Here is a 24,992-nt window from a genome sequence, read left to right as displayed (position 1 = left end):
TTTCACGCCTCCAAGCCCGTCGCGCCCGCTATAATCACGTGACTGCCTCATCCGGGTCCTTTGCGTTCTCTCTCCCTCTCCCAACATGGCGGCCTCAGGTGAGTGAGCGGCCGAGCGTGGCCAAAGACCAGGCTCGGAAACAGCCTCCGGGCTTGGTCCGCTCCTTGCTGGAAGTGGGGGGCAGGAGGCACCAGCTCCTTTCGGACTTGGGGGCAGCGGCAGGCTAGCGGCATGGCCGCTTGAGGTTACCGCCTCGGGATGTCTAGGGGGAGGGGAAGGCCTTCCCCTCCCCCTCACACCCTTTTCACCCCGTTGCGCGAGGTTGGAGTAGGCAGAAATGGTGGACCCTGCCTTCAATTGGAGGAGGCAGCACAGAGAGACGTGCGGGAGGCGCGAGGCTCTCAAAGGCGTGAAGCACCGCGCCCGCGCCAAGGCGCGGGTGGAGGAAGGAGGCGGTTGGCGCGCGGACCGGAACACATTGGACCCGGTCTCCAAGGCGCGAGGCCGTTGCGGACCCTCGTGGGGGCGGAGGGGGGTGCAGTTAGAACGCGAGCGCGAGGCCGTGGAGGGGCCGATGAAAGCAGCGGTGCGCGTGCGCAGCACGGCACGGGCGACGAGGCGAGGTGGTGGAGAAGGCGCGCCTCGGAAACATGCGCTGCTGGACTCCAGATGGGAAGCCTGGATGGACCTGGCTTTTGCTCGTTTATGACCTTGTACTTTAAGCTTTAGTCGGTTTGGGAGCGTGGCTCGACCGCTGTACTCCCAAGCGAACGCATATTAGGTTTGGCCCCACTATAGTTGGGGGTAGGGAACCCAGGGTGCTCCACGTGTTAGGGAGGTGCTGTAGGGATGGACACCTAGATTTCTCCTGTGCCTTTTTCTTTCCACCTCTTGATTCAACCAACAGTTTTTACTGAGTGCACACTATATGCCAGGCAGAGGTGGGGAAGGAGACCGGGCGTTGCATTATATAGAGCTCCCATTTTTTTGGTTAGTTTTAGTGTCAGGCTTCAGCTTTTGTCATTTTCCCAGATAACTGGGAAACTTCCAGAAGGTGCTATTAAAATAGTGGCAAGAGGTTCTGCGTGCGTTTGTTTGTTTGGTGGAATGTATATTCCCAGCATTGCAAGTGAGGTTTGGGGGGGGTCGTTTCGGGTTTTGTTTTGTTTTTTGTTTGTTTGGGGTTTTGGGGAGGGGGCATTTGCAGTGGACCTGTGAATACCAGAGGGCTTTTAGACACCTAGCATTAGTTTTCGTTTTAGAAACAGTTTATTTTTTATAGCATAATATGTTAAAAATACCTTTTTGGATTGCTGTTCTTAAACTGTGCGACATGGTCTCTCATTTAGCTCTGACTGTCTGACCAGGCTTACCTTGGGGTTGTTGGGATTAAAGGTGTTTAGCAACTCGCCTGGCAACATTCAGTACAGAAGTCCATCTTTTCTAATATTACAAGGAAATCAGGTTCCGTCTTTGGGAAACTTTCACACTGAATCTGGTGCCTTCGGCCATGAGAACTTCTTTCCTCCCCTGCATTGCTGGATGTTGAACAGAGCTTTTGGCTGTGCCAGGCAAGCACTCCAAGCTAAATCCCCAACCCTGGGTAACAGCTTTTGTTAGTAGAGCACTTAATTGAACAAGCCTGTGAGAGCATGTAAAGAACTGGTGGTTTCTCCAGCTGTTGAGAAACAGCTCAAAGATTTGTCGAAGGTCACATTGTTTGCAGGTAGCACAGATCAGAGTCACAGTCCTGGAAACACCAGGTTCCTAGCTGGGCTCATTAAGATTGTAAGTACAAGAACGAAGTTGGAATTGATGGCTAAAAGGATCGTCTACAAATTACAAAAACGTATTTTAATCAGTGAAAAATACTCCTTGGCTTACAGTTTAGTGTCTTAACTGAGAAGTCTAGATGAATTTCCTCTTGGGAGATTCTTAGTGGTGAACGAAATAGCTGGACTGGGGAGATGGTTTGGGGAGATTGGCACTTGGTGCCAATGCTGTTAACTTGAGTTTGAAGAATCCGTGTAGTAGAGGCGGGCGGGAGCAGACTCCTGCAGGTTGTCCTTTAACCTGTGTACAATCAAAAAACAGTCAAAAGTTAAAAGAGAAAAAGACACCCTGGTAAGCTGTGTATTTGGTTCTATTCTGTTGACTGTGATCCACTGGTTTACAAGGTCTCCCTGATGGTGTCTTCTTCCCTTTTTCTTTAATAATCTGCCCTCAGGAAGGTCCCCTCTCCAATTCAGTTCAGAGTTGGAAATGGCTCTTGGGTTTTCTCTGTAAAAATACCAGATACAACTTAATCACTATTTGGTAAGGTGAAAAAATATTTGAGACAATACTAGTTTCCATATGACCGTAGTATCTTAGTCTCAGAGCTAACTGACAAATAAGGATTCTTTTAAGTTTCTAGGAAACCTGAACCTAGGTAGGTAATTCTTTAGTTGCATCTTTAAAAGAAGACTTTAAATCTATGAGGGTTTAGCTGAGCAAGCTACCTTGAGTGTTGTCCCAGCACTCAGAAGGTTGAGGCTGGAGGATTGCCATAGTTCCATCCAGGCTAGCCTGGACTACAGTGAGATCCTGACTCAGAAAAAGGGCCTTTAAATTTTTATTGTGGCTATATGAGTTGTTAAGTGATCTGTCTCAGTTTTTTCATTTGTTAATGAACAGTTTATCTCTAAGGAATCATGTTTGATACAGGTTACTTTAAAATTGTAGTTAGTGTATAAGCTGTGCCTAGGACTTTAATTGATAAGACAGGCATGCTGTGAGTGTATAAGCTGTGCCTAGGACTTTAATTGATAAGACAGGCGTGCTGTGAGGTGTTTCTTTAATTTTTCAGTGAGAAGATGTATTAAATGGTTTCTTTTTAGTGTTGATCTTCATAGTGAAACAGTTTCAAGAACTAGTTAAATGTATACAAATTATCTTTTTGTACAGAGTATTTGTTGCTCTGTAAGGATACTTAGATCAAGAAGTCAAATACTGAGTATTGTCAATTGAAGGAAAATGGTGTTTCATATTGAAACAGTATGTATGTGTGTTTACTTTAACAATAGCTTTGAGCTGCCTGTGGTGGCATCTTTAATCCCAGCACTTGGAAGGCAGTGGTAGGCGAATTTCTGAGTTTGAGGCCAACCTGATCTATAGAGTGAGTTCCAGGACAGCCAGGGCTACACAGAAACCCTATCTCAAACAACAAAACAAAACAGCTTTGAGATGTAATTTACAAGGGAACTGTTTTAAGGATCAGGAATGGGGTTAGAAGAGAGATGAAAGAATTGAACTGGTTAAATCAATGTATGGCAAAGACTATATTCTTGAAGAACTAAACAAAAGAATTGATCTTTTATTGTTTTTTTTTTTTTTTTTTTTTTTTTTTTTTTGAGACAGGCTCTTTGTAGACCAGGCTGGCCTTAAACATAGAGATCCTCCTGCTTCTACCTCCTGAGTGCTGGGAATAAAGGTGTATGTAGCCACACCTGGCCTTACAATTAATCATTCCTTTTATTTTTAATTGTGTTTATGTGTCTAAACATGGACATGTGCACGTGGATACAGGTACATGGATACTTCCTGTGGCTGTAGTTTCATGTTGTTCTGAGCTGGGTACTGGAAACACAGTCTGAACCACAGACCTATCTTTCCAGCCCCCCACAGTTGAAATCTTTTTAAATGTGGAAGGCCCTAATGTTGAAGGATCAAAGGGCATAGAGGATTTTGATAACTTGTCAGTGAAATAAGATGGAATGAGACAAATGGTACTGTCTCACTTTATTCTCCTTTAGAATCTGCTTATGTGTGACTGGATTATTGTGCAGCCACATTAAATGAGAGATCTTTTAGGGGATTTTAGTCTTGAAGACTTGCCTCAACCAGATTTGGTGGAGGAAGGAGCAGTAAGGATGTTTTTGTTGGTGGTGGTTGGTTGGTTTTATGTATATGATACACTGTAGCTGTACAGATGGTTGTGATCCATCATGTGGTTGCTGGGAATTGAACTCAGGACCTCCGCTCGCTCACTGCGGCCCAAAGATTTATTTATTATATGTAAGTACACTGTCACTGTCACCAGAAGAGGGCATCAGATCTCATTACAGATGGTTGTGAGCCACCATGTAGTTGCTGGGAATTGAACTCAAGACCTCTGGAAGAGCAGCTCTTAAACTGCTGAGCCATCTCTCCAGCCCAGCAGTAAGGATGTTAAAGGGAGAAATAATGATTTTAAAAGGATTTTTTAAAGTATTAGTGTTTTGTTGTAAATGTTTTATTGATGCTTTAGCTTTTTTTGAATTATCAAGTAATGTTAATGTTTTTGTTTTTTTCCCTAAACTTGAGTTAAAAGGTTAAGAGTTGAGAAACCCTAATCTACAAAGTTGATTTAAGCCAAATCATTTCAAAGGGTAGATTAATTCTAGATTATGCTGTGGTGGTGGAAGGTAAGACGTAAATAATGTGGCTAGAGAGATGGCAGTGGCTAAAAGTACTTGGTAATCTTGCAGAGGACCTGGGTTCCATTCCCTGCTCCCTGGTGGCAGCTCACAACTGTCTGTAATGCCAGTTCCAGGGGGTTCCATGCTTTTCTCTTAGTTTCCATGGGCATCTGGCATGCATATAGTGCACAGACAGAAAAAAAATACTGGGGTTTTTTTTTGGGGGGGGTGGTTATTTACATCTCAAATGTTATCCCTCCTTTCCAGTTTCCCCATGTTTTTATATTTTTATGTAGGAGTGCTTTGTCTGCATGTACATGCCAAAAGAGGGCATCAGATACCTTTATAGATTGTCATGAGTTCCCATGGTTGCTGGAATTTGTTAACTTGGGACCTGGAAGAGCAGCCAGTATTCTTAACTACTAAGCCATCTCACCAGCCCAACTAAATACAAGTAAATATAAATTGTAGGACAGTTTTAGGACACACATAATAAAAACATCAATCAGCAAAATGCTTATACATGTAGTCTTATATAGTCTACCTTGTATTGCACAAGTGATCTTATTGTTGGTTAACTCAGTGGCCTAGAGTGCACAGAGTCCCTGGGTTCAATCTCCAGCACCTACCATGTCAGCCTGGTTTGGTGGCGCATGCCTGTGATCACAATACTGAGGAGGGAGGTGGAAGCAAGAAAATCAGAGTTCAAAGTCATTCTTGGCTGCTTGGGCGGTTAGTGGTCCACTGGAGATGCATTGGGGGAGGGGGCACAAAACTTACACATGTGAACAGAGCTCGAGTGCTTTAGGACCCAGCCTGTGATGAAGTATTTTCAAACAGAGTAAGTTAACTGTAGCTCCATCCAGTGGCCAGACCTCAGTAGTCTAGCCTTAGAATTTGAAATATGGCATAGTCCACAACTGATTCAGAGAAGCAGAACAGACTAAGGATCATGTGATCTGACTGGTACACTATCAATTTTTTAGAGTCACATTAGCATTAAGTCACTTTTTAAAAAAAAGGACTGACTTAATAGACATCTCTTCATTTGGGTTGAACATTCACCCTCTAACACTTGAGGCTGTTGTTACATAATGCTGTCTGTAGCATTCATAGCAAAACAGGATACCTTTATTTTCTTCCAACAGTTTTTGAATTTGAAAAAACAACTTTTTTTTTGTTTGTTTTGTTTTTTTTGTTTTTCAAGACAGGGTTTCTCTGTGTAGCCTTGGCTGTCCTGGAACTCACTTTGTAGACCAGGCTGGCCTTGAACTCAGAAATCCGCCTGCCTCTGCCTCCCGAGTGCTGGGATTAAAGGCGTGCACCACCACACCCAGCCTGCAACTTTCTTTTTAGTAAGCATTAGTGTATCGAGTTAGAATATTCTCTTGAGGGCTTGTGAGATGGCTCAGTGGGTAAGAGCACCAACTGCTCTTCCAAAGGTCCTGAGTTCAAATCCCAGCAACCAACCACATGGTGGCTCACAACCACCAGAAATGAGATCTGACCCCTCTTCTGGTGCATCTGAAGACCGCTATAGTGTAGTTGTGTATAATAATAAATCAATCTTTTTTTTTTTTTATCCCTCTTTGAGTTGAAAGGTGAGAATTGAAAGGATTCGTGATTGTTTAAAAAACATGAAGCTTGAGTTCCAAGACAGCCAGGGGCTATACAGAGAAACCCTGTCTCGAAAAACCAAAAAAAAGAAGAAGAAGCTGCTGCTGCTGGGTGAACCATCCCTGTAATCCCAGCACTTGAGGAGCAGAGACAGGCGGATCTCTATCCAGCCAGGGCTGCATAGTGACAACTATGAAGCTGTTGGGATAATAGCAAAGCTCTTAACTTTTGGAGGAGGGAACAGTCACTGGTTACCAGAGCTGGCCTCAAACTTGTAATCCTCCAATGGTACTGAGTTAACAGGCCAATTCCTACCCAGCCAGGTAGGATGTTTTTGCTTTGGTTTTGGTTTTAGGAGAAGTTCCCTCCATAATGGCCTGGTGGTGACTTTGTTCTAGAACTCCTCTTGGTCCCTTGAATTGACTGTGCTGGCTCTGAAGTTTTGAAGGTACAGAGAATTCGAGTTATTTGCATGCCATTTAATCAAATGCTTTCAAATGCCACTGCGGGCAGCAGGCATTTTACCGTGGCTATGATAACCTGCCATAGAAGTTATTTCCTACTCAGTGTCCTGAAGGAAGAGCCCTTCGTGTGCTAGGAAAATACCTGAGGTTTCCTTTCCTTCCCTCTGGATAGACTTTATAAGTCTTCCTTGTGGTTATTTAACAAGTAGACAATACACATAAAGTGCCATGTGTAGCTAGAGACTGTTATATGTAAGTAGGAACTGTTTTATCTTTGTATTTAAGGAGCAGTGGATATACTAGCATGTTAGAATTTAGATTAGTTTTATCTATATAATTGTTTTGCCTACATGTTTGAATTCAGAAGGGGCCAGATCCTCTGGAGTTACAGGTGCTGAGAACTGAATTTGGGTCTTCTGTAAGGGCAACAAATGGCTCTTAATGGCTGAGCCACCACTCCAGTCTGTTAGTTTTACTTTTTAGAAAGCACTTTATTACAGGAATGGTAAAATAGAAACACTTGGATCTCTGAATTCAATGCTACCTTGGTTTATATAGCAATTTTTTTCCATTGTAAGTCATTTCTAAATTAAATTATCTTTCTTTGGTTTTTCAAGTTTTCTCTGTAGACCAGGCTGGCCTCCAACTCAGATCCTCCAGCCTCTTCCTCAAGTGCTGGGATTAAAGGTGTGTGCCACCACTGCCTGGCTAGCAATTTCAAATGTAATTGGAGAGTGTGGTTTGTTGTAGGGCCTTTGTCTTATTTGTCTATTAGTAATAAATGAAGGATTTCTCCATTGTAGCCATGTTTCCCAAAGGGTATTAATGGATAGCTTTCCTTTTCTATACCTAAAGATGTTATATACTTAAGCATTTATAGTTTTGTGGGACAGGGTCTCCTGTATCCCAGGCTATCCTCAGACTCGCCCTATAGCTGAAGATGGCCTTTAACTTCTGATCTTCCTTCCTCTACCTACTTAGTCTAGCATTTCAAGTGTGTCCTGCCACACTCAGTTTATATAGTAAGGATTAAACCCAGGACTTCATGCTATCTATGCCAGCAAATGAGCTATTCTCTACCACCACCACACACACACAGCTGTCCTCCTCTGCCTCAGATATTATGCCTGACTTCTTGAATGTTTTGTGTTTTCTCCACATTTATATCTGCATAAGAATTCTTTTATGATGTGAATTCCACAATCCAGTCATCTGGTAGGTCTTTGATTTCTTTAAATGTCTTTAATGGTTCAGGATAAGACTTAACTTACTTGTCGTTGAGTAATCTTTCTCTCTTTCAGCAAAAAAGAAGAATAAGAAGGGGAAGACCATCTCCCTAACAGACTTTCTAGCTGAGGATGGAGGAACTGGTGGAGGAAGCACCTATGTCCCCAAACCAGTCAGCTGGGCTGATGAAACAGACGATCTGGAAGGAGATGGTAATTTCCCTTTGTTGTTGTCCTTGGAGCTATCATTGTGCTTAAAATTAAAAGTTCACTGTTTTCTAAATAAAATGGTATTCCATGATTTGCCTCGTTTGTGATTAGAACTGATCTTAATTTGTACAGCTTGAAATTTTTTATGTATTTTAGGGTATTGGGTTTAATCTCTGGTTGACTTTCAAACTAAAGTGAACTTTGAGCATAATCACACGCTGGGCCTGGCTATTTATTAAGACTGAGCAGTTAGGTGTGGTGGTGCGCTCACTCTGTCTATTACAGGCCACTCTGAATGTGTAACACTAGCTCGAGGGATACTGTTCTGTATTTCCCGTGTAGTTAGTTAATTCCTATTTTGTTCCCTCAGCCTATTTTCACCTCAACTTGATGCCGGCAGCTTTGTTGATTGCATTGTGATATCACTCATAAGGAAAACCTAACAGTTTTGTGGTGTTTTGGTTGGGTGGGTGGGTGGTGTTTGGAGTATCAGCTCACTATGAATCCTTGACTGGCCTAGAATCCATAGAGATCATCTGTCCTGGAATGCTGAAATTGAGGCTTGCACCACCCAGCCTGGCCTTGGTTTTGGTTGGGGTATATATGTTTCGGCTTTTCTTGTTATTGACTTGTGTGTTTCAGATAAGGTCTCCTGTATAGCCCTATGTGACCTGGACTTGATATTTCAGACAAGGCTTATCTCAAGCTATCAGAGATCTGTTCACATCTGCCTCCTTAGTACTAGAATTATAGGCATGCATACCACACCTAGGGCTTCATCAGTCTAGCCAGTTTTCTTTCTCCACCCCCACCCCCAAAAAAACTTATTGCAAATTGACTACTTTGTGTGTGGCCTCTTTTATGATGAAAACAGGAAGTTTTATATAGCTTATATATTCTCTAAATGTTGAAATGGGACCAGGACTAGGATAGCTGGTTTTTTGTTTGGGTTTGGGGGGAAGACAAACCTTGAGGAAGCCCTGGTAAGGTGGTATGAGCTGTAATTCTTGGGATTGGGAAGTAGAGGCAGGAAGGCCTTGAGCCCCAGGGTAGACAAACACTGTCTTCACAAAAGCAAAGGTAGAGAGGGGCAGAGAACACAAGGCCCCATCCATGTGGGAGTGTGAGAGCTATCAAGAGTGCTTAGTGTGTTTGAGGTAGAAAGCATCCTGGTCAGATGCCTTAGCATCAGATAATTGTCTTCATTGAGTCTCGTTTTCTGTAGATAGAGCAGTGTCGCAGGCTTCTCAGGCTAAAGTGTTTTGTAGTAAACATGTGAAGGATTTGGTTCATAGATTCCTTAAAGAGTAAAATGAGAGAAAGCAGTCAAAGAAAGGCCTTAAGATCCACAGAATAGACTTGAGTACTCCTTACTTTCTGTTTGTTCTTTGTTTATGTGTAATAATTCTGTACCTGTTGGATCCCAGCCACCATATGGGTGCTCGGAAATTAGACCTGAGACCGGCAGGAGCAACAAGTGCTCTTAACTGCTGAACCATCTCTGCAGTCCCTCTGTTTTCAATCTTGATTATAACACCTTAGAAGTATTTTCTTGTCTTTTGCTTCAGTGGCACAGCCTTGTTTTGACTTGGCTTGGTGTTGGCTTGAATCTCTGGCTCTAATCTTACATGCATGTGGATTTGTGGGAGTTGGTTTGAAGGATTTTGTTTTTTCAAGACAGGATTACTCTGTGTAGCCCTGGCTATGCTAAGACTCACTCTCTAGGCTGGACTAGCCTTGAACGCAGATATAAAGGTGTGTGCCACCACCTTCCAGCATGTGCTTTTTAATACAGATTCTCTTTTTATAGTAGTGACTGGTCTGGGATTTTCTGTGAATATTGGGCTGGTCTCAACCTTTGAGCCAGCCTCTACACTATGCCCGCTGGAGTTTGGGTTGTTTTGAGATGGTCTCAGTCTGTAACCCTGGCTGGATTTGCTCACATTTATCCTACTGTCTCAGTTACTCAGGTGCTCTGCCATACTTGGCTTCTACATTTCCTTTTGTCTGCTCTTCTGTCCTAGTGTCAACAACTTGGCATAGTAACGATGATGACGTGTACAGGGCGCCTCCAATTGACCGTTCCATCCTTCCCACTGCTCCACGGGCTGCTCGGGAACCCAATATCGACCGGAGCCGTCTTCCCAAGTCGCCACCCTACACTGCTTTCCTAGGGAATCTGCCCTATGATGTGACAGAAGACTCCATTAAGGATTTCTTTAGAGGATTAAATGTGAGTGTCTTTTTGTGTCAAACTGTGGGATATTGAGGATAATAGCTAAATAAACCGATTGTGGGATGGGCCACAGAGGAAGGCAACAGAGTCCAAGATGCAAAGAATACCTTAATTAATTTTGTGTTAAGGGTTAAATTACTATGACTTGAGCGGTGTGGGCTATAGAGTTATTTGTCTTCTGTCCTCTACCCAGTTTTCTCCCAGGTTCTTATATGTTCTTCAGAGAAATTACTTTTTGTTTGGGTTTGTTTGTTTTTAACCCTGTTATTTTTGTTTGTTTGTTTCTTTATTCTCTCAGATCAGCGCTGTACGCTTACCACGGGAACCCAGCAATCCAGACAGGTTGAAAGGTTTCGGCTACGCAGAATTTGAGGACCTGGATTCTCTGCTCAGTGCTCTGAGTCTCAATGAAGAGGTAAAGAAATTAAGAGGTGGGGTGAGGGGGTGGAGAGAAAGCTCAGCTTTTAGGAGCACTGGCTGCTCTTCCAGAGGACCTGGGTTTAATTCCCAGCGACCACATGGCAGCTTATAGCCATCAGGAACTCCCAAGATCTGACACCTTCTCCTCAGACAGACTGGCAGGCAGGCAAACCAATCACAGAAAGTGAAGGCGAAGGATGGGCAGTCTTTGTTTATCAACCAAACCGAGTCCCTCCTGATACCATTTACATACCTGATACATACCAATCATACCTCCTGATTGCAATGGAATTTTAGGGAAGAAACCCAACATACCAGGTTTCTAATGAACCTATTTACTACTTTGTGTCAGCTCTAGGGTTTTACTTTTTAAAAATAAACTGCCTTTATAAATGCAGAGAGAAAAGTTAACTAGGTTCTCTTAAAGTGTATCTTTTCAAGGCTGGGGTATTTAACTCCAGAATTCCATAGTCTGAATCTACCATTTGGTATAATTGTAAATAAGCAGCTCTTAGAAATATTTTCACTGAACAATGATTAAATGCCTTAGTCTGTATCAGATAATGTTAAATAAAATTCACTGGTAGAGCCAGACATCCATGTTGGTGCTCAGCAGTTGGTCAGAGTATTTAAAAGGTAATTAGGAAAGGGGAAGTCTGAGGAACTGAGCTCTGAGTGAGTGAAAAGGCCTGGAGACAGCAGTCCTCAGTGTACTGCTGCTGTGTTGTTGGCCTGTTTGTTTGAATAATTAACTGCTTTGGTATTTTAATTGTCCTTGTTCTTTGGACGCTGGTGGGTCTTCCTATAGATCCTAGGCTGGCCTGGAACTTGCTTCCTAAGGGCTATAATTACAAGCATGTTAGCTGATTGAGAATTGCTTTCATTACACTAAACTGACAGTTTACTCCAGTATATGAAGTTGGCTTTGGAAAAATAGAGTTAACTTTATATTAATCTAACACCAACTTTGTTAATTCTAAATTTGCTTGAAATTTTTCTTGAAGTTCTTGAGTTTTGTGTTTTGTTTGTTTTTTTTGTTGTTGTTGTTTTTTCGAGACAGGATTTTCTCTGTGTAGCCCTGGCTGTCCTGGAACTCACTTTGTAGACCAGGCTGGCCTCAGACTCAGAAATCCGCCTGCCTCTGCTTCCCCAGTGCTGGGATTAAAGGCGTGCGCCACCACTGCCCGGCTTCTTAGAGCTTTTTAAGCTAACAGGGGTCAGTTAATAGGATCCTATACTCTCAGTCTCTAGGTAACAGGAGAATCCGTGTGGATGTTGCTGATCAAGCACAGGATAAAGGTAAGAAAACTGGTAGAACTTCCCAGTTTGGTGTAGTGATCCTAGGGAGGTAGTGAGGCTGGAATCAGTTCTCAGCCTGCTTTGTTCCATGGTAACTTTAGGTCGTATTAAAGGAGATTTGCCTCAGTCGAAGGGACTACTACTGATACCTAATGAGTATAATCCAGAGATTCATCCTATCTCCTTCCGATTTCAAACCACTTACTATCCTTGGACTATAAATTTATAATTAGATTTGCTACCTAGGAGCTTGAGCTTTAATGTGATATAGATAAACATTAATTAAAATACATTTGAGGAAAAAAACAGATTGGTTACCTGGAGAGAGCAACCTCAAAGCCTGGCCAGTGCAATAGAAACCGTAGGTGGGATGTGAGGGACCATGTGAGAAGTAAGTGGTGTCTTGGGTGAGCTAACTTGTTTGGTTTTCTGTCTACAGACAGGGATGACCGTTCTTTTGGTCGAGATAGAAATCGGGATTCTGACAAAACAGACACAGACTGGAGGGCCCGTCCCACCACAGACAGTTTTGATGACTACCCACCTAGAAGAGGCGATGATAGCTTTGGAGACAGTAAGTTCAGGTTTTTTAATTGTTTCTTGGGTCTGTTTGATAATGTAATGTTAGAAGTTGGGGAACGTTTTTCCGATCCGCCATTGTGGGTGGAGCCGCCGCCACAATGCAGATCTTTGTGAAGACCCTTACGGGGAAAACCATCACGCCCGAGGTTGAACCCTCGGACACTATAGAAAATGTAAAGGCCAAGACCCAGGATAAGGAATTCCTCCTGATCAGCAGAGGCTGATCTTTACTGGTAAGCAGCTGGAAGATGGCCGGACTTTGTCTGACTACAACATTCAAAAGGAGTCCACCCTTCATCTGGTGTTGAGACTTCAGGGTGGTGCTAAGAACAGGAAGAAGAAGTCGTACACCGCTCCCAAGAAGAACAAGTATAAGAGGAAGAAGGTTAAGTTGGCTGTGCTGAAATACTATAAGGTGGATGAAAATTGCAAAATTAGCTGAGCCGATTTCGTCAAGGAGTGTCCTTCTGATGAGTGTGGTGCTGGAGTTTTCGTGGGAAGCCACTCTGACAGGCACTGCTGTGGCAAGTGTTGTCTGACTTTCTGCTTCAACAAACCAGAAGACAAGTAGCTGTGCACGCATTAATAAACAGAAGGAACTCTTAAAAAAAGAAGTTGAGGAACAACTTATAAAGTCTGGTTTCTCTGGAGTTTTTTGAGGGGAGTTATTTGTTTTGATAATAAAAATTGTTGACAAATGCAGATAAGAAATTTGATAAGTTCCTAATTTTAAAAAATATTAACAGAAAGTACAGGCATTTCTCTTTGAACACAATTGTTTATAAAGAATAACTGAGGCAGAAGAGGTAGTAGCTTGGTCTCAAATGTTAAAATCCTATCACACAAGCAGTGGGGTCCTAAGTTGGATTCCTAGTCTCCCTGGTAAAAAGACAGATGTGATGCAGTGAGGGTGGTAGCTCTCTAGAGCCTACTGACTTGTCAGTGGGTCTACTTCAGGTCAGGGAGAGACCCTATCGCCAAGCAAGACGGTATTTTAGGAACAACACAGACCTACATAACACAGACATGAAACCTACAGCAAAAAGCTAGATGCTTATTTAAACTACTTCACCAGTAAGATTCAATGTGGGAAACAGCCAGGAACTGCTATGTGACTATAATTGTGCTTAGTTTTTAAGGATGACTTTCAGAAAACTTAAGATTGATTGATTCACTTAAAAATACAGTGACTAGGGCTGGAGAGATGGCTTACAGTTAAGAGCACTGACTGCTCTTCCAAAGGTTCTGAGTTCAATTCCCAGTAACCACATGGTGGCCCATAACCATCTGTAATGGAATCCGATGCCCTCTTCTGGCATATAAGTGTGCAGACAGACGGCACTTTAAAAAGTTTAAGTAAATAAACCTGTTTTAAAAAAATATTGACTGTACTTTGTGCTGAAGAGAGTATACAAAGAACCTTTTCACTGAACATTGGCAGCAGCAGGAAAGGCTGAGCAGTGCTGTGAGAGTGAAGGTGAGATGCGGCCTTGTGTTTGCCTGTACTGGATTGTGTTAATACTCTTTGTTTTTCTTGGGTGGTCTGGGACTCGAGATCGCCTGCATTAACCCTATCGTGTGTTGAGATTAGGGAGTTATTTTTGTCAGGTGTGGTGGTGCTCCTTCATTCCCAGCACTAAGGAGGCAGGTGCAGATAGAGTTCAAGACCAGCCTGGTTTACAAAGCAAGTTCACGCACAGCAAGAAGGGAGGGAGATAACGTGGAGGGAGGGTGCGCTCGAATACAGGATCCAGAGAGGCCAAAAGAAGGCACTGGATACTTGACCTATGAGCAGTGTGCACTCTTAAGAGTAGAGCCTTCTCCTTAGCCACTGCCAGATTTTTAAAAAACATTTATTGGTTGCCTAGCCAAGCACATGTATGCCTTAGTATGAGTTGTGGAGGTCAGAGGACAACTTTTGAGAGTCTTGTTTTCTTTCCTCCGTGTGGGTCCTAGGAATGGAACTCAGGTTGTCAGGCTTAGAGGCAGGAGTCTGATCTGCTGAGCCGTCTCTGACCCTCGTGCCAAACTTTGAAACAGTCTTTGGTTGATTGGTATCAAGCATAGAAAATTCTAGCTATAGCCTGTCTCTTTTGTGCTTAAATGTATTTAAACATCATGTTCTAGAATTTGTATAGAATATATAGATATTTATCATTACCTACCCAAGAAAAAGCATATTAAAGCCACAAAATTGAATCAGGGAGATATCCTGTACCTGTTATGGGGGTGACTTTTTGAAAGAAAAATGACTTTGAACGCAATCCTGCTGCTGCCCAACACCCCAAGTGGTAGTGTGGTCCTATGAATTAAATATAGAACCACATTGTGTTAGGCAAGCATTCTGCCAAGTGAGCTCCATTCCTAGCACCCATCAGGGATTTTTTTTTTTTTTTTTCCTTTTAAAGGAGTAAATACTAAAACATTTTTAAGTTGGTACAAATGGTTCTGGTTTGGGGCTGTAGTCAGAGTAGAACTCCAATTGGTCTAGTGAGCTGCCACACTTGTTACCTGTTTTCTTTTCTTTCTAGAGTATCGAGATCGTTACGATTCAGACCGGTATCGGGATGGGTATAGGGACGGATATCGGGACGGCCCACGCAGAGACATGGACCGCTATGGGGGCCGGGATCGCTATGATGACCGAGGCAGCAGAGACTATGACCGAGGTAGTCATGATAATACTCAGTTGAAAAACACTTCTCAAGAATTTTCTATTTTGCTTTTTTTTTTTCCCCCCCCTTTCTTTGTGACCACAATTTGAGATCTGTTACTAGGCTATGACTCCAGGATAGGCAGTGGCAGAAGAGCATTTGGAAGTGGGTACCGGAGAGATGATGACTACAGAGGAGGTGGGGACCGCTATGAAGACCGCTATGACAGACGGGATGATCGGTCGTGGAGCTCCAGAGATGACTACTCTCGGGACGATTATAGGCGTGATGACAGAGGTACTCATCTCTTTCTTCATGGAGCAGAAAACTAGAAAGTTGTTTCTCAGTTGTATAGGAGGTGGCAGAGCACAGTAGACCTGGTTGTGGAGACAGAATGTTCTCATCTTGGATGCTGCTCCATAGCCATCTTCAGTTAACATTTAATAAACAGTAGGAAAGGAGAAGATACAGCCTTCTGTTGCCCTATCAGTGAGGAAAATGAGAGTCCCAGCCAGTCGTTATCACTGATTCTATGAATGGTGAGATTCGTTTTCAGAGGTCAACTCTGAGTATTATGCCCCTAGTTCCCGAAACAAAGCACTGTTACAATCAGCTCTAACAGCAGCCACCTAGGCTAAGTGTGGCGACACCATCTGAAAGTTAGTTTTTTTCTACCTTTGATCATGATGAAAGTTGGTCTTGTTAGGTGACACTGCTTGATTAAATTTTAGGTCTATTTTGAAAGTACTCTGATAATTTGAAAAGTGAAAGAAATTGGACTACTAAGAATTTCATACAAAAGTGTAAGAACTAGATGGAGCCTCCCTTGGCTGTGGAGGTAGTTTAGAGTCTAATTGCCTGCCATGCAGATAGTGAGACTATGGTTCAGGTCTCCAGCGCTGATGGCTGTGTTCACCTGTGTCTATAATATACACACCTAAAAATCTTCCCTGTCATACTGCTACAAGGTTTTGTTTGTTCATCTTCAGACCAGATTCTTGAACAAGATTCCCAAGAGTCTCCCAGCACTCACCTCCTGATGTTTTTTGGAAACTGTCACTTAGACTCTCGTTTGCCTTAGGCCCCCCCCAGAGACCCAGACTGAACCTCAAGCCTCGCAGTGCTCCTAAGGAGGATGACGCCTCCGCCAGCACCTCCCAGTCCAGCCGGGCAGCCTCCATCTTTGGAGGGGCGAAACCTGTTGACACAGCTGCTAGGGAAAGAGAAGTAGAGGAGCGGCTACAGAAGGAGCAGGAGAAGCTGCAGCGTCAGCTGGATGAGCCAAAACTAGATCGCCGGCCCCGGGAGAGGTGAGGCGTCGTCAACAAGGGGCTTCTCCTTACTGCCAAGCCCTGACCCTAACCCTGAGCGCTTGGGAAATGGAGTGGTTACTGGTTATGACTAGGATGTGTTTATTGGGGGGTGAAGCAGTCTACAGCGTGTAAGAGTGTCACACACTAAAGACTTCTGTGCCTTCATGTTTTCAAAAAGACTTGTGCTACACCTGACAGAAATAGAAATTGGTAGCACTTCGGAACAGAAGTAAATAAATGGTTGACCCAATTCTTTTTTATTGACCTTTGTGAGCATGCATGTAGAGGTCAGAGGACAACTTTGTGCATCTTCAGACTTGGCAGGAAGTGTCCTTGCCTACCAAGTCATCTCACTAGCCTTGATCTTTGGAAACAGGCCACACCAGAAATCACTGAGCCCAGTCAGGCTTCATGCTCTTACCTCTGCTACCAGGTGGTGCAAGTGCCAGCATGACCTCTAAATTCATTCTCTCTTACTACATAGAGAATGCTTTTTCTTGTTGAATATAGCCAGGAATTATTTCACTGTTTTTTTTCTGTATGCTTGTACGCTATGGTCATGTAGCATACAAGCATAAAGAATATAAGAATTGTTAGAAAAATATTTTTGTTTTCTTTGAGACAGGGTCTTTAGTTCTGGCTGTCCTAAAACCAGAATGGCCTCTCAAACTCCGAGGTCTACCTGCTTTTGCCTCCTAGGATTGTTGGGATTAAAAGTACGTGCTACCATACCTGGCACAAAGAAATATATAATTTTTTTAGGATTTTATTAGGAAAAGCTCAGCAATGTTCTGTATGAATGACTCACATTTGTATTCAGAATAGAAGCTAATGTGGAATCCTGAGGTATTTAGAGCCAGCATGTGTAACCTGCTGCCTTGAAATAGTTTAAGGTAAAGAAAGCCGTGTGATACAATCTTACACTCATCACTGGGCCAGTGTGGCAAAGCTTAAGAATACTGGCTGCTCTTGAAGAGTCCCCAGTTTTAATTCCCCTGTTCCCTTAACCACCTGTAACTCCAGTTCCAGAAGATCTCATAATGATGTCTAGCCTCTAGGCACCAGGCACATGCATGGTGCAGAGACGTACATGTGGGCAGCACATGCATAAAATTAGAATAAGGTTAGTAGCTTCTAAGGAACAATGTCCCAAGGTTGTCCTCTGGCTTGCACTCACCAAGACCGTGTATTAATAGATGTTAATTTGGTAAACCATTTGTATCAGATTCATTGTGGCATTAACTGTCTTCTTTGTCGATCTCTTGTGTGCAGACACCCAAGCTGGCGAAGTGAAGAAACTCAGGAAAGAGAACGGTCGAGGACAGGAAGTGAGTCATCGCAGACTGGGGCCTCAGCCACATCTGGCAGAAGTAAGTCAGGTGGGGTGGGTATCGGAGTCCCCGTCTCCTGCAGATGTGTGAGCACTGTGCAGTGTTAGCTTTTCTTTCCTGTGTAGCCTTGGCTGTCCTAAGACTTGTGTGACCAGACTGGCCTTGAGCTCTGCTCAGAATCTCCTGAGTTAGCAAGGCCTCGGGAACAGGTGCCAGAAGAAACACTTCAGTGATCTGCGGACTGTCTGTCACTAAGAAGAGTAGTTGACTGCTAGATGTCTTGTTTTTGTTTTTTAACATTTATTTTGTGGAGGAGTGGGGTCTTGTGTCATGATACAAGGCCAGAGGAAAACTTGGAGCAGTCTGTTTTCCCCAGAGAGAATGTTCTAGTCATTGATTGATCTCGGCAGGTTTTGGTGGCAAGCTACCTGCTACAATATTTTGCCGGCCCTATTTTCTGTCTCACTGGTGTTGGTTTTTTTAGAGCCACCTCACTTTGCACTGGTTTTTGACCTCTTGGGGTGACATTGTTTGATGTTGTTTAGGCAATATTAGTGGTGTTCTTGAGGATAAATGGTCATTTCCTCATTGGCATGTATGTGTAGTGTCGCAGAGTCCTGGGCCACTGATGACCGCACCCCTCCTCCTGTGAAGGAGAAATTGTAGAGTCCCCAGTTTTAATTGCCCTGTTCCCTCAACCACCTGTAACTCTAGTTCCAGAAGATCTCATAATGGTGTCTGGCCTCTAGGCACCAGGCACAAAGAAGACACTTAATGCCACAATGAATCTGATATAAACGGTTTACAGGAATTGTAGAGTCCTCCTCTTACTGTGATTCGCTGTTGCTAAAGCTCTCCTACCTCCCAAGTTTACTTGTACTTGAGTATTTTAAAATAGCCCAAAGCCAGAGTGATTTGTCAATGGAGCCAAGTGTTGTAAGAGTTTTCTGAAGCTGTTTGGCCTTTGTAGTCTCCCTGTAACGTGGTGTAGTGCTCCTTCTGGCTCGAGTAAGTGTGATGTTGGTTTTGTGTAGCCGCTTTGCTAGAGCTTGTACTTCAGATGTAGGTGGTAACTGTTGGCAAAGCAAGCTCCATGGTTCCAGAGAAGTTTTTGTGCAAATACAAATGTGTCTGGGCTTTTGTCCCCGTGTAAAGGCCTCTGCTGAGCTGGAGTTGAGCAGTGGTTCCTGGGCTTTGGTCCTGCGTCCCATTCACCACAAGAGCATGTTATCCCCAGTTACAGCTGTCCTAATACATAGACAGACAAGTTGACACACACACCCCAAAGTGTTCATTCCTTCCAAATAAAGACAAGATTGCTGTTCTTCCAGGTAGCTTTTTCCCCTTTTCCAGAAAGCACTTTTCTCCAGGTGTCCTGGAAACCATTGGTTTATGTGTAACTATAGCGATCAGGAACCAGTTAGTGTGTGTCTGCTGCTGATGGAAAAGAAAGTGATGCCCCCATCCCTACTGCTACAGTCCAGGTGGGCTCTGTACAGCGAGTTCCTCTTCCCCCACAGATACACGAAGGAGAGAGAGTGAGAAGTCTCTAGAAAATGAAACCCTCAATAAAGAAGACGACTGTCACTCTCCAACCTCTAAGCCTCCTAAACCTGACCAGCCTCTAAAGGTAATGCCAGCCCCTCCACCAAAGGAGAATGCGTGGGTGAAGCGAAGCTCTAACCCTCCTGCTCGATCTCAGAGCTCAGACACAGAGCAGCCGTCCCCTACAAGGTGAGTAGGCCTGTAACAGCAGCTGCTTAGTGGAGGTGCCCTGAGGGAGTGTGTACTGCAGAGGAGGTTGCCTCCTGTATAATTCATACACTGTTGTCTCAACAGTATCTGTTTTCTTGATTTTTGTTAACCAGTTGACATCAGTTTGGATTAAGATCAGCTATGATGGGAATATTTACCACAGAAATATGTAGACATGCTTTGCCCTGGGACATGCTGTCAGTGTAACTTTGCTCACTCAAGTGACTTAGGATCTCTTAAATTTTTCCAAGAGAAGAATCCAGCTAAGCATGCTGGATTTCCAAAGCATATGGCACTTAAGTGTGTGAAAGACTGTTTTCTTTCTTTCCTGTATTCTAATATTGTAGTGTGGAATGAAAAGGCAGCCTGGTACATTTGGAAAATGGTGTAAGCTTGTGTTGTCTTTCCTGTAAAAACTGATGGCTGATTGCTTGCTTTATTCCAGTGGTGGAGGGAAAGTAGCTCCAGTCCAGCCCTCTGAGGAAGGACCATCAAGGAAAGGTGAGCCTGCGCCACGTGAACAAGTTCAGTTCCCAGCACCCCTGTGGTACTCACAACCATGCATATCTCCAGTTCTTTCCAGGGCATTTGATGTGCACACACGCAGGCAGTACACATAAATAAAATAAATGCCTGTAATGAAAGACTCCAGGATTAAGCATCTTGCCAAAGAATTTTTCTTTTTGTTTTTTTCTAGGCAAGGCTTCTTTCTGTGTAGCCCTGACTGTCCTGGAACTCTGACCAGGCTGACCTCTGCCTGCCTCTGCCTCCTGAGTGCTGGGATTAAAGATGTGCGGTGTGCCATTACTACCTAGCAAGAAGACATTTTTTAATGGAAGCTGCAGTGTTTTTTCAGTTCTTGGGTCAAGTGATGTATTTCAGTCATGGTCATCACTGCTGCTCTGTTAGCCTCCTTCCTGTCAGTCCCCTTCTTCCCAGCCAGCCTCTACTTTCATGGCTTTTGTGAGGGAGTGGTCTACTGTGTTTTATTGAGGATTATAGAAACGCTGATACCTTAGCAGTGGCTCTACTTCCCTACCCCCATCAACCTTCAACTGTCAATTGTTTTATTGTTGTTGTTATTGTTTTTTAATGTTCTTTGATGAGCTACCTTTTCTGCCAGTAGAGGGCAGGAATGACTTCTTCAAAGAGTATTTAAAGCTGCCTCTTCCTGGTAAAGCCTGCCTTTGTGGAGAAATTGGACAGGAATAAATGTGTCTGTCCTGTCCAAGTTTGAAATGTCACCATTGGTAAACCAAGGTCACTACAGAACAATCTATCTAGTTCCTATTTCTGTCCTGCCTGCTTTCCAGGTGATGGTCACTACAGTAGGACTTTTAATGGGAAAAAAGGCTTTAGGCTGGTTTGGCGTGGGGATAATTCACCTTCATATGTGTTTCCTTCAGCTTAAAGGAAAGCAAGGACAGGGAGATGAGTTACTTTATAACCCTTGAATTTGGTTTTGTGTTTCTGTTTAAACAGATGGAAATAAAGTGGATGTGGTAGGTGCCACACAAGGCCAAACTGGAAGCTCCAGCCGTGGTCCCGGGGATGGAGGGAACAGAGACCACTGGAAGGAGTTGGATAGGTATCTATATTTTTTCCTCACTGTTTATGAATCTTGTGGTGTTAGACGCAGGGAATCTTTATAAAGTAGTTCTGGGCTTTCTCAAGCATTGCCAGGTTTATCACTGTGATTAAACTAGAGTCACGGTTAGATTTGCAGAATATAAAAATAATGCACTGTCCCAGCAACACTATTGAATACCTATTGTGTCTCTGCAGGAAGGATGGCAAAAAAGATCAAGACTCCAGATCTGCACCTGAGCCAAAGAAAACTGAGGAGAATCCAGCCTCTGTAAGTGCCATGGGCCTTTCCTCCTCTTAGTTTGCATCTGACGCTTTTTGTCTCCAGTGAGCACAGTTAAGGTGGAGTTACCTTCCTCAGCTCTCAGAAAGAGGATGTGTGTGGCCGAGTCCACTCATGCCCCTGACCCTCCCTGCTCTCCCAGAGCAATGGATGTGGTCTGGGTTTCCCATTTGTGCCCCGGGGAAGACATTAGTGTATTTCTAGGGCTGGGCTGGAGAATCTTGGGCTTCTGTCCGTGATCCTCTCCTCTCCTGTTACAGAAGTTCAGCTCTGCAAGCAAGTATGCTGCTCTGTCTGTGGACGGCGAGGATGAGGATGAGGGCGACGACTGCGCTGAGTAACCTCCACGCCCTGTGCTTTCTCCTAGTCTCCACCCCGGAATATTCAAGAGCAAATCAAACCTCTATCCAGACAAGACAAAATAAACTCACCATCTCCTGAAGACCTTTCTAAACTTTTTTTTTAATGAAATGAAATTCTTTTGCATGCTGCTGCAGCCTTTTAAAGTATTGAAGTAACTGGAGAATCACCATTGTAGCCAGAGATGTGGCTACCGCTTTTGAATGGGGAAGTTGTGTCTGACAATACCAAGCAGTTACTGTGTGACTAGTGCCTGGGGCTCCATTCAGCAGAATTGCAGTGACAGAGAGGCAGTCACATCAGTTAGGTAGTAGAAAAAGGTGCAAAGCAAAGTGAGATTTCTACCTTCTAATTCTTATCCTAAGATGGCACCTGTGAATTCCCAAACGTTACCTGAATAAATTTCCCATCCTTAGAAAGGTAGTTCTAGTCTCAAGCTGTTTTAGTCTCCAGGAGGCTGCCAGCCCCTCTGCTTTAGTTCTGACTTCAATGGGGCCAGCCTAGGGGGAAATTGTTTTATTTTTTTACCCCCCAAGGGGGTAGTTGGGAGTGAGTCTACGGGGCACTAACAAGTAGTTCCGCTTGGGGACCAAGATGAACGGAAACTCAATCGTGGTTTGGAAAGCTTTGGGGAGGTGACTGATTCTATTTTATACCTGATAGTGAGGGAAACGGTGTGACCTCAGTAAACACATGCATAGAGTGGTCATTTCTGGATGAGGAAGCACTTACAGGTAGTGAGAAGGCCTGGTTTTGCCCCTTCTAAACTGTCCTTTCTAGAGGTTGAAATATATCCATAGTTTTTGAAAACCTTGTCACTCTGGTCATCTCATGGTCTCCATGACACTTAGCCTCCCAGAGCTGTCTTTGTGAGTCACACGCCTCCCACAGACACTGTAATCTTGGCCACAAAAAGCCACGGCCCGAGGACTCGCTGCTTTTCTCAAGCAAAACCAGTGAGTTTTCTCTATGCCATCTTTGATTTCTGCCTGCTCCTGCAGCTTTCAGCCTCAACTGATGGGCTTGGGTGGTGAATAGGGGTGTGTAAATGGGGTGAGTTGGAGGTCTTCAGCCTTGAATGGGGTGTTTTAAGGTTTCTATAAATTTCCTTCACTGGAACCCCACGCTGGTGCTTGTTTATAATGTATGTGACCCTGACTGGTTTTCTGCTTAGGAGGGCTGGCTTCTTTACCCCCCTCAAGAATAAAGGATAATGCAAAGAAAGATTGAGCAAGGTCCTGGGTTTCTCTTGCAACACTGTAGCTTGACCTGTCTGCTTTGATGTGCACCTTTGTAGGGGTCAGCTCCAAAGATGGCAAGCCTCCCTGTTGTGGGTAGTCAGGTACCTGCAGACAGATGATACCTTGGTCCTAGGCCTGCTGTGCAGGAGCATTGATGTCCCGTGCTGCAGCAGTAGGCACAGCAAATCGCTTCTCCGGTGGATTTGATTGGCTAGTAGCTAGGAAGTGGGCTTTTGCAGAGATACCCACAGTTGAATGGGTTTTTTTAAACCATTGTTGTAGACAATGAGAAGGTAGTTTGCCCTCTTCATGTCTATTTCCCTTCCAGATAGTTGCATCCAGAAGACAGCTGTTTTGTCCCACTCTCCTACTTTGCTCCTCTGTTAAAATAAAAACAGGGGTTGACTTATGTCCCGCTCCTGAATACATGTAAAATTTGTACAAAAATATCTTCTATGAAAATGATTTGTAATCTGTAGACATTACTTGGGAGATGTCTTGAGATGTAAAATCCCATCCTTTGGGTTGAGGGTTTTTTGTTTTTCTCCAAATAAATCCAGTCTTTAAAGTTGATGGTTAATGTTGCAGTTTATCGTTCTCCCCTCCCCTCTGAATGCCTCTCCTCTCCCCATCTCCATTCCTTCCTTCTCCTCCTGTAGCACAGCAACGAGCATGAGCTGCTGCAGGACAGAGTGGGTAGGCTCACCAACAGTGGAGATGGACCCCTGTGTGTGGAGCCCAGGCAGGGTTCCTGGTTGACTTACTCCAACCCCCAGTGTTTGCCTCCTTGCAGTCCATGAAGCCACATGGTGTGCCTGCCCAGCAAGCTGTGGGGCACTGATACAGGGACCACCTCAGGAGATATTTCAGACTTAAGGGAGCTTTTCAAGCTGGTCATTGCTGAAAACAGGAAAGTGAGTTAGGATAGAGACAACCCCTAGAGTCCCAAGGAACTGGAACACATTTGAGGGACTTGTATCCAAGATGGGGATGATGCAACTGAAAGCAGCTGCTTGTCTAGGGTTGGGTTGGGTTTGATTGGGGTGTTTTGTTTTTTATTGAGAAAAGATTTCTCTGCATCCCTGGCTGTCCTGGAACTGACTCCATTGCCTGGCCATTGCTTTTCTATTTCCTAACAAAGCCAAAACTGGCAGAGCTGGTCTGGGATCCATGAATGGCTATGCATTGGGAGCTTTTCAGTGTGAAAGGTTTCCCAGGCTTTGCTCCAGAAACTAGTCCCAGGAGACCAATGATCATGGGCTGGGAGCAGCCAACATCTGGGAAAGGGGAAACAAAGACACAAAGAAGAGAAAGATGGTCGTGTCTGTTCCAGGAGGATCCTCTAAAAAAGTAAGTCTGCCTAGCTATATATATGTGTATGTGTGTGTGTGTATGTATGTATATATATCTCATGACCACAACTGCTTAACTGTAAGCCTCCTATGTGTAAAGACAAGACTTGTCCTCACTGCCCATCTCAGCTGACAGAATGCCAACAGTCCTGTTCATGTGACAGACTTGGTTCTGGGCTGGGTACACTCCAGGCGACAGACTAGTTTCTCCTAACAGAACCAGGCACCGTGCTCTGGAATCCAAGGCAGTGAAGTGTTAAGTGTCACCTCAAGTGCCTCACTAGCTCCAAGCATGGACTCTAAGGAAGTGGCTGAGCTCCACATCTGCTTCTGGGAAGCAACAATTGACAAATAAGCTACGTTTCTCAGCAACCATTAACCCCCGGGGCTACAAGTGAAGGGGACTTGCTTTCCCGCCCCCACTAAACAAAGTCTGTTCCCGCCCAGCTGCAGCAGCAACCTCCTGGTTGGACAATGCTTGCTCCGTCCTCTGCCAAGAGGTCTGCCTCTGAAGTTAGTGCTGCCCCTTACCCCACACTGCTCCTCCTGGTTCCTAGAGCCCAGTGCTCTTCCAGCCGGGAGAGCCCCAGACTCTCAAGATCCACCTCAAGAAATTAAGTGCA

General features: G+C 44.1%; 1 protein-coding gene and 1 pseudogene across 1 annotated transcript; both read left to right on the top strand.

Annotated features, from left to right (window-relative positions):
* Positions 1–23,590, top strand: Eif4b (eukaryotic translation initiation factor 4B). The gene is made up of 15 exons (XM_021182713.3): positions 1–98; positions 7,822–7,959; positions 9,981–10,189; positions 10,491–10,607; positions 11,857–11,911; positions 12,351–12,485; positions 15,025–15,162; positions 15,271–15,444; positions 16,229–16,457; positions 17,733–17,830; positions 19,312–19,525; positions 19,992–20,047; positions 21,029–21,134; positions 21,332–21,404; positions 21,677–23,590. Exons 1-15 carry the CDS (start codon positions 86–88, stop codon positions 21,755–21,757), a joined length of 1,836 nt encoding a protein of 611 aa, XP_021038372.1. The 5' UTR covers positions 1–85; the 3' UTR covers positions 21,758–23,590.
* On the top strand, positions 12,492–14,901 carry LOC110309993 (ubiquitin-ribosomal protein eS31 fusion protein pseudogene; annotated as a pseudogene).
* Positions 23,591–24,992: the final 1,402 nt, after the last annotated feature.

The sequence above is a fragment of the Mus caroli genome, unplaced genomic scaffold, assembly GCF_978045245.1.
Source record: "Mus caroli unplaced genomic scaffold, Mus_caroli_1 scaffold_16, whole genome shotgun sequence".
Taxonomy (NCBI): Eukaryota; Metazoa; Chordata; class Mammalia; order Rodentia; family Muridae; genus Mus; species Mus caroli.
Note: the sequence above shows the minus strand (reverse complement) of the source record. Positions and strands in the feature narration are given on the sequence as shown.